The sequence below is a fragment of the Amia ocellicauda genome, chromosome 5 (assembly GCF_036373705.1).
Source record: "Amia ocellicauda isolate fAmiCal2 chromosome 5, fAmiCal2.hap1, whole genome shotgun sequence".
Taxonomy (NCBI): domain Eukaryota; kingdom Metazoa; phylum Chordata; class Actinopteri; order Amiiformes; family Amiidae; genus Amia; species Amia ocellicauda.
In genome coordinates, this window is record NC_089854.1 from 4679579 (window position 1) to 4689392 (window position 9814).

A 9814-nucleotide genomic window follows, 5' to 3' on the forward strand; every position below is an offset into this window, starting at 1 on the left:
GGCAGTGCAGGTGGTTTGGCGATCACCTGCCACTCTCTGTTGGCGTCAGTCGCCTCTCTCATCTCATCTCGTCTGACACACACAGTGCTGCCCATAGCCGGGGTAACAGTCTGTCACTGCCAGCATCCTCCCTGGTTCTCAGACAAGCTCTGCCAGGGCTTGGCCGACGCATGTAATGGCTGAACCCAGACTCTCTCGGCCCAAACCTGGACTCGCAGCTGCCACTAACGCAAGCCCCTGCAACCCATCTCCTACCCTTCCCACTATACTATAAAAGTATAAGTCACTCAGACAGGTATTGACCTAGGCCCGTTATTTCCATACACCGTGAGGCTGCACGTTGGCCGCCATTTTGTTTTTTAAACTCTCACACAAGAAAATCATCAAATGCCCAAGCCCCCTAACCAACACCAAGATGTCAAGTTCTGTCCATAAAAATCTACACAAAACCCAGTTAAGATGGCAGAAACACTACCCTAAGCTTGACGAAAGCTTGACCAAAATATAACCCTAATTTCATCACGTAATTCTAATGCTAAATTACTCAACATTAATTCTATCCAAACAATCTAAATGTAACCATATGTCTATCCCTACCATCATCTGTACCCCTTATAAATATTAAGCTTCGGTACACTTTCCAATTTAAGATTTCATTTTTTTCTTCTACTGGTCTTTCCCCCCAAACCCAAAAAGCACCGCTCTCATTCAGCTGATGGCAGGTAGTGATCCCCAGCACCAGAGTCTGTACCACCCCGCACACTGACTGGATCCCCCCACCCCCCCCGGCACAGCGGAGATTGCGGTCTCTGCCAGGGCTGCGATTATGGGATCAGTTTTGCGTCCCATTCTCTGCAGCAGCCCACTGGAATCCCCCGGGCCATTAACAACTTGATACTGTCAGCGAGCCATTCAGGATAGGATTACCAGGTATTGTGTGCGTCGGAGGGAGATTTACACACAATGCGCACATGTGACAACAACAAAAAACAAGGGCAGGCTATGGGGAGAGGAGAGAAAAGGGGGAGAGTGTCAAGGTGGGAGGAGGTTACTGGATTAAACACACAAGTTTATTTCATTATCTGGAAAAGGGGCGTGGATGCCAGCAGCTTGTGTGGTTATGAAGATTTAATTTTACTACAGTGGCTGATTGGATTAGAGAATGGAAATATACAATTGAATGTTACACTGTATCTTGCACACTACTGCATCTTTTCCATGTAATTATCGTGTGTGTGTGTGTGTGTGAGTGAGAGAGAGAACAAGACTTACTATATCCCCAGTAAGTGAAAGGATGACTTCCCAGCACACAGCCCCATGGTCAGTTGGAACTACCTAAGTTAAACTGCACCCAAACGCGCAGGCACACAAATCTTGAAATTAAACTAATTTATGTGTAAGCTGAGATGGGAGCAGGTTTAGTTTTTTCCCATTATTTAATTCTCCGGGGAGCACTGTGCTTCCCGCAGGGTTAGCGTTTGAGTGCTCTGGATGACGAATGACAACTGTGTCACAACGCACTCCAGCGAGGCACCGATCTGGGTCAGTCCGCGCCCCCCGTCGCAGTCAATCAATTCAGTGCCTGGACTCAATGAGACGGGTCCCTCCCTGCTCTGCGATACAGGACCAAGTACTGAGGGCTCTCTTTGTAAAGGTAATAAAAATAGCAGACACTGCACTCCTGGGTGAATAAGGCAGGAATTTTAATTCACATCCTCGTGCGAAGGTCAGATCGCACTGACCTGAGGAGTTCCCGACAGCTTCCTCACACAACTGCAGAGCCTCAGTGACTGGTCAGGAACACCGAGATTTAGATCGTCTCTTATTCACGTCCCATTTGGACTCAACCTGCGCCTCACGTCGAGAGTTTTTATTGCATTTAGATTTAGAAAACCGCACCGCTATTGGGGGGAACTTCTACTTCTTATAAACATATACAAGAGCCTCTTTACTTCCTGTGGTCAAGTACATTTGCTAGAAGTATTACTCACTGGGTCTAAAGTGACGTGTGCATTGTTCTTTTGGATCCACATATAAAGAACCGCATGCAAAGACTAAAAACATACAGAGACATAGAAATCTGCTCCACGGCCTGTTTTGCCAGAGTCAGATGTTGCTCTTGTTAATGCAGATAAAAATAAACCAATGTTGCTTAGATTTCTTTTTATTTCAATTAATTTGTTTCACTGTAATGTGCACAGCTGAACTTGGGGGGGGCTGTTCTGGGAAGATCCACATCAGTATCTTTGTCATTAATCCGCTTTCTCTCATGCAGCACCACAGCCACAGTGGTCACCGCTCTCCACAGTGGACGTTCGGAGCCCAGAGGGGGACCTCAGCCCCGACACTCGCCGGTCAGCCGTGCGTTGACATTTTGCAAAGCCTACAAGCCAAATGCCAGCTTTTACATATGCAAGTGTAGCCTTTTAAGATGTGCAACATGCGTGTGAAGCCTGTCACGTCTCCACTGTGAAGAAAAGTTTCTGAATCGAGAGCTCAGCATTGCACAAGGTTACAGTGTCCTTCCCATTCTCTCTCACTCGCTGTCTCTCGCTTTCTCTCGCTCACTCCCAGGGGATGCTGAACAGGTGAGGTTGGGAAATTGGAGACAGTCTGGCAGAGCTGCCAAACAGAGGAGCGAAGGAGGTCACCGCTCTGCCAGCTTAGCAGGAGTACAGGCCAAAGCTGTGCCCCCTGAGGTTTCTTCCACAGTGTGGTGGTTTACACTTCAGTAACTCTGATAAATGACTTGCACACACCTGCCTCATTACACTTCCTAAAACCCAACAACAGGACAATTTTCCTAACCTACATCCATGGATTAAGAGAGATCTGTCTGCATGACTGTCTGGACGAGCCACAGCTACCAGATCCTGTTGTGTTTTTACCTGCTCCATTTTATACTCTGTGTTTTGCTTTTCTTGACCCACCATAATATTTATATATGATGATTATTTTCTAAATAAATCCCAGGCTCGGCCTCGCCTCCTCTTTGCAGCCGGCAAAGACAGGAGAAAAATTCACAAGTCTCAAAGGCCAGCCTGCATTGTTTTCACTGCTCTTGTTTTAACTGCACCGAGACGTTGTCGTGGACAGATTTGACCCTTCGCTGAGATGGTGAATTTGTCGAAGCCAGCAGCGAGAATCCGTTTCTTAGCCGTGTGATTACACAACCGACGCCCGGCTCTTAAAGAAGAAACAATGCCTGCCCTTCAACCTTGTAATCTGCTTACTGTCGGAGGTGCTTAATTGCCAGCTGGAGGTTCCTTCACAACAGGCGAGACTTCCGTTACCAGCCACTGTATGTAAAACAAAACACTTAATGAGTCGCGCCGCGGGAGCCGCACGTCTCCTCCGCCCGTGGGCATCGCCACGCCGGGCAGGACCGCACGCTTTAAGTTTCCTCAGTTAACTAGATCTCTCCCATTATCAGGCACTCCAGCCGACGGTTTCCACAGGGTGCTAATGAAATGCACCGCGAAGAGCGTCCGTACAGTTTCAATAGCCAGGGCAGTTCATTCACTCATTGTTATAATGTCACTTTGGTGCTTAGAGAGGGGGAGGGGGCTGCTGCACACTGCACAGGCAAGAGTATCATGAACACACTCTGCTAGAGAACAGGCTTCATCAGAAGGATGCAGGTGGACAAATATGTCATTGAAAACACCTACAAGCATTATTATGGTGAGTGCAAGGTTTTAAAAGATGCACGAGCACAATTAATAAATAAACTCTGTTTGCCGCTTCCTGTGATAGCATGCAGTCCTCTCTTCGGGGGTCAGATGCATCAATAAGACTAATCTGCCGGCTCAGCATGGAATAGCATCTGTTTTGAATATACCTGCTTTTAAAATACCGGATTTTCTCCTGCAAGCACGAGAGCACTGCTTAAGGACACAAACACTCTTGCTGTTCGGCAGCTCTATCAATTCACTAGCGTCACTGAGAAGAAATACAACAGAACACAAACAAATAAAAGAAAAACCTCAAAAAATGCAATTATAGTACAAAAGAAAGTACAACAACCCAAAATGCCACCCAAAAATGAGCTGATCATGATTCAGTACGTAGGAGAGATGCCGAGCTTCAAAACTTTATTTAGTGCCCTTGAGCGGCCATCTGCCTCCCGACCCAAGGCTTTCACAGAAGAGACAGACACCGAGACGCAGAATCCCGGTTCTCCTGCCACAACACCTGAAATCAGAGCGGCTCTCTTGGCTCCGGTCTGCGCCGGGCTTCTGCTTGAGGATTTTCCTGGAAACCAGCCCCTTATTCCTGCACGTTGAGAGAGAGAAAGACACAGCTGCAGCCCCTGCCACACTGTAATCTTCCCCCAACGAGCTAATAGTTAATAAATGCAGGTCTTTGTAGTGTCCTCCGAGAGCTCGTGTTTATTTTCTACAGCAGCCTTTTGACACTAAAGCAGAAAGGGACACTTCCTGTTCCACCCCCCCATCCCCCCAAAAGTCTTCCTCTTTCTCTTGAAGACACAACCGGTCCTTTATCCTCATCTAAGCGGCGTCCAAAGCAGCAGCAAGCGGAGAATTGTGTTCTTAACAGGCCCTCGTCAATCAGCTCTTTTTCTCTTTTTTTTTTTCCTTTCAAAACACCCGCCAGATAACTGTATAGATTGGCCGACAAACAAGAGCAGGCCTTTAGCCCGAAGATCCATTATATTAAATGATCTTGCAGATGGCCCTGCGCTACATGCAAAAACAATAACAGTGCATTAAGATCGGTGTAGTGGAGTCGTTTGAAAAGGACTTACTCAGACCTGAAATGATTCAGTTACTCGTCCTGATGTAACTCAATAGGAGGGATCGAATGTGTAAAGCACGTTTGGATGAATAGGAAAATGCATTTAAAACTACTCCAATAAATATCTCAACTGTCGGCAACTCGGAGTCATTGTGGGTGCACTGTGTCAACTTGGAAGTGATAAAATACTGTTTAATAGGTTGTCCACACACATCTCTCCTTCAGGAGAAACGCACACCAGATCAGCTGTGCGTGTGTTTGTCTGTGTACGCATACAATGAAACTGACCATTTTTATTTAAAGTAGACCAAGAATGTTTAAATCAAGTGAAGATATATTGTGTACCATCTGCAAATACTGTATTTTTATACTTAATACCAAGAGAAGCCCGTCACGGACTGGCAGGGGCCATGCAACACAAAAGCGTTGACAAATCTGCGTGTCTGTGTGTCTCGTGAAACCCTGTGCTCAGCAGGCAGATTGTGACAACACAGGTCCCGTTTCTACATCCTTCCTGCCATAACATTTCCTGAAGAGTCTTCAAGCCTTCGACGCCGCGCCCAACGATGACAGGAAGCGGCGGGGAGGAGTCGAGCAGCCCACGTGGCTGAGAGGAAGCAATAGTGCAGGGTTGGACGCGCTAATATAGATCCTAAACAAGCTCATCAGCGGCGTGAGAGGGAAGCCATCTGGAGCAGCATGTACAGTAGGGTACATACTGCGGGACAGAACTCTCCCACTGTGAGTCGGGCCTTAGATAGCTCCCACTGCAGTCCCCCATCTACCTCCTCCGACAGGAAAGAGTGTGGAGAGACAGGAAACTGAAAAGTCTTAATAGCAGAGAAAGAGAGAGAGAGAGAGGTTGTGCTGAAGTCTGGGGTGGCACAGGAAGTTTCCTCAGTGCTGCCGATATCTTGATATCCGGGACAAGCAAATGCCCATTAGGTAGGCGAGACAATTGAAGACTTCCTCTATTTTCACCAAAACCAATCAAATTCCTCATCACACACAGGAATAACTGTTATTTCGATGGGCAGATTATTAAAAACACGGCAGCCACCGAGTTTCCTGCACATCTAATCGCCTTGCAAAGGGAGCCTTGACTCATAATAAAGAGTTACAGTACAGCTTCATAGTTGGCCATAATCCTCAGCAGCATTAAGAAGCACTTATTTTTAATGGGGACTACAAGTCTACCAGCAGTAAATTCCAAGAATAATGATATCACCCAAGTACAATAATATTGTTTTCCCCCAGTCTTAAAACTCCACATGAACCTTATTGTGTGAATTGACCTCCACTTCCCCATCACTTAGTGACTATCACTGCGGTCTCAGGACGAGGTCTCCTAGTTCAGACACACAACACTCAGCGCTGGAGCTCCGAGCTGACAAAATGCCCATGGCTTCCTCGGGGTATCACAAAGTTTTCAATCCTGGCAGAAATAATTAGCACTAGAGCTCCTCGTCTCAACTTCTGCCTCCTGCCGTTTGACACAATGCCGCTCATTTTCCTTCTCCTGAAACTAGAATGTAGGCTATCTTCCAAGCCTATAACTTAGAAGTCGTACTTGAGAGAAGACGTCGGAGAACATCCAACAAGGCTTCAATGTCAAGTAAATACAGATCAACAAAGTCTCCGCTCTTATTTTCTTTTCCATCTTCCGCATTGACATTCTCGTCAGTGTCTGGGCGAGACCATTATAAGCTGCTGAGGAGAAGAACGCAGGATGAGAAGGCGGCTTCTGTGAACTATCGTAACTCGCACAGATGCAAGAAATCTCTTATCTCATTCCTTCAGGGAATTTGTGTCTCGGAAAAAATTTTTTAAATAGAAAACACCAATAAGTCTCCTCGCTCTAAAGATAACCACCACAGTCGCTGTTAGCAAAACTTTGCTGTTTTAGGCACATCTGTTTAATCTATTTATAACGCAACCTAATAGACGTTTCTGTCAGGTCCGAACTTCCCTGATGAGTCCCAGCGGAGAGAGGATTGGAGAGGAGAGGACTGCAATCAGAGGACACTTCAACCTCTCCAAGACCGGGCTGACACGGCCACTTTATCAGCTGAAGTGTATTCAGGGAAGATAAACGGAAATCAGATTGTGAATATTACTGTACGTAACAAAAACTCTCCCTTTGGGGTTTGCTTGGGGTCGGTATGACTGTCTTTAAATGTCCCCAGAACTGACCTCTCTGGTGCAAAGGGCTGATGGGAAAGAGTCCCCAGGATTGAATATTGAGACGGACGAGAAAAAGTAGTGGGGGGTGAAGGAGTGTGGACAAACAGGAAATGAGTTTTATGCAAGCAATGCAAGAGGGGTGGTGTGTGTGTCTGTGGGGGGTGGGGGTGTTACTCAGGCTATATATAGTCCAGTTGTGTTAGTATTTGTGGGCTGCCACTACACCCTGCACTTTGATCAAGCTTAATTTGGTCTTTCCGGTGGCAAGCTCCTAAAATCTGAAAACAATTTAGCTCGAACATGAAGCGTCTTATCAATGTGCTTCCCATGAACACGGCCCCCCTCCCAGAGCTCCTCTGAGCGCAGCCTGGGACTCCACGAGCGTAATGGGTATGTCTGTTTGTTTTCTTATCCCATATCCTGTCGGTAATTGAGATGCGAGAGTTTTTCTGACTGGAACACTCTAAACAGGGTGGTGAATTGCTAGACTGTTTTAAGATACTGTGAAGACCACGGCCAGGAAGGCTTCAAGAACAGCCTGCTTCAATAAGATAAATAAAACGTGTCCGACTCTTCTGCATCTTTGCCCAGAGAGAGTGGAAGCACAAAGCCGAACCCCGTCCTAACCACAGCAGGCACTTACCCTGGTGTTTACAGACTGTTCAGATGTCAAGAAGGGAAGACGTTCCTCTTTGGCTTATATCTGTGCATTGGAGTCTTGCGCCCATCTCTCCCAAACCACAAACCACCCCCTCCCACCCCCGGACCTCCCCAGCTCTACCTTTTAGATCTGTTTCTAATGCGTCCACTCCCTTTTCTTGGCCTCGTCACTCCACACAAAGGCAGATCTCACAATATTCACGATTATAGACTTAGTGTTGGGGCTGCAGAGCAGGGGGGCCTAGCCTAAGGAAATGAGGCAATTAAAACCCCACGGTCTAATTGGAGACAAGACCACAGCACTGCATTTTCCCACAGAATAAAGGGCTTCATTCTCCAGCCCAATTGGACCGGAACACTGTAAAACAATTGGTGCACCAAGTCACACAGGGGGTAAGAGGCTAGCTGGCCATTACCTGACACATAATTAGCACAACTGGTCATACCAGTACAGACACAGAAAACGCAAGTCTGTCAATTAGCACAGTAATGAGCGCATTTCTGGATCACGACCTTGGATGCGAGTGTGACAAGCTGCTTATTCTGCGTGTGTCAATATTATGAATCAAACTGTATCGTTTATATTTATTCTGTCTCAACGAAAAGCTGTATTGTGGCACCTAAACAAAGGAAGTGCAGAAACGTCAGCGGTTTACTCCAGCGCGGTTCTTTGTGTGATGCATAGGTCCATCCTGCACGCCTGCGATTTTGTAACCATCCTTTTCCCTTTTTTGTCACTAAAATGGAGAACCCTCCAAAATAATGAAGTGAAATCACACCCTAGAGAAAGAAGTGCTCGTTTAGCAATACCTGCATTACAAATTCTTCCTCTAACTCACACACACAGAGAGAGGGGAGAGAGAAGGCGCGTCTGAAAAGCCCTTACGACTCTCGCTTCTTCGGTTTTGCCGGCCGCACCTGTGCTGCAGAAACGGGTTTAAGGTCGTGTTCGTGTAGCGCAGTTTTCCGCAGCTCTGCGTGAAGCTGCGCAACCCCACCAGTGGGATCAGCGGGATTCTGCAGATCTGCGCTACAAGAAAACGCGACTTAAGTTATACTGGGCTGCACGGCGAGCCGGGGGAGACAGAGGCAATAAGGCGTCAGACAGGTATGCATTGCCTGGGCAGCGTTAAATGAGCAGTGCGGACGGGCTCGGGCAGGTCACACACATCATAACTGCACCCTTACAATGGGCTACCACCCGGCGGTATTTATAGATACTGTATTGTGCAGGGCTGTGCAGGGCTGTGCAGGGAGCACTCACTGGCGACACCCGCGACAATAATAACCGGTGCGGATACATTGTATCACCAGCCCCGGGCGGCCGCTGCGGAGGAGCACGTCTGGCTTACCTTAAAGAGACCTTGACACAGCAATCGTTTTGAGTCGCCATTTCCTCCTCTTGCTCTGGTTAGCGGTTTGATTGACGGTTATCGAGGATGTTGCCGTTCGGGGGTTTTTACGAAGCAGACAATAACCGAAGCCAAACCCGTGCAGTTACCGATGTAGGACTGAAAAAAGCCATGCCACACGTGTGCGCCTGCTCCTCCGGCCTGGCTGGCCTGTGTGAGATGTCATGTTGCGGCTGGTGACATTGCAAGCGCGTCTCTCTTCTCGTTTCTGTGCCTCGTCGCTACATCCTGCTCAGACGCATCTGCGGCTCTCGGCAGGCGAGCGCACTGGGGCTCCGGCGCGGCGCCTGTACTGCGCTGTGGAGCATGAAGGGGCGGGTCCGCAGCCCTCGATTGACAGCGGCCGGGCCACACACAGCAAGCGAGCCCGCCCCTCCGCTGCACAGGGGGCCAATGGGCGTCTCCGACGGGGCCGCTGCTCGGGCGAGGATGCTGAGGCGAGCCGGGCTCGACGCCGCTCAACAGCCTCCGTGTGAAGCAAATGGCAGCATCTGAGACGCATTAGACGGTCGTAAAGCGAGAATGTGCCCGGGTCTGCTGGGGAGGTTGAAAGGGCAGGCTGTTAACACCCGCGGGGTCAAAGGGCAGGGGCTGCAATGAGAACAGAGCCCTCTTCACTGGGGTTGGTTTAGAGGGAAGAGACCGTGGGCTGGGTATATAGAGAGTAAGAATTGTTCATTAGGGGTTGTATAGATAGGCAGAGAGACAGGTTTCTATTTAGGCTTATACTGTAGATATATATGTAGGACTAACGATATTGGTTTATTGAGTGATACAGTAGAATTAACCTTCAGTTCAAG

The 9814-nt window shown here is 48.1% G+C and overlaps 1 protein-coding gene across 1 annotated transcript in view; it reads right to left on the reverse strand.

Annotated features, from left to right (window-relative positions):
- Positions 1-9293, reverse strand: part of kif21b (kinesin family member 21B) — a 53487-nt gene extending 44194 nt beyond the window's left edge. Inside the window, exon 1 of the mRNA XM_066703394.1 lies at positions 8955-9293. Coding sequence (XP_066559491.1) covers positions 8955-8995 — 41 coding nt within the window. The 5' untranslated portion in view covers positions 8996-9293. The remainder of the gene's footprint in view (positions 1-8954) is intronic.
- Between the last annotated feature and the right edge of the window lie 521 nt (positions 9294-9814).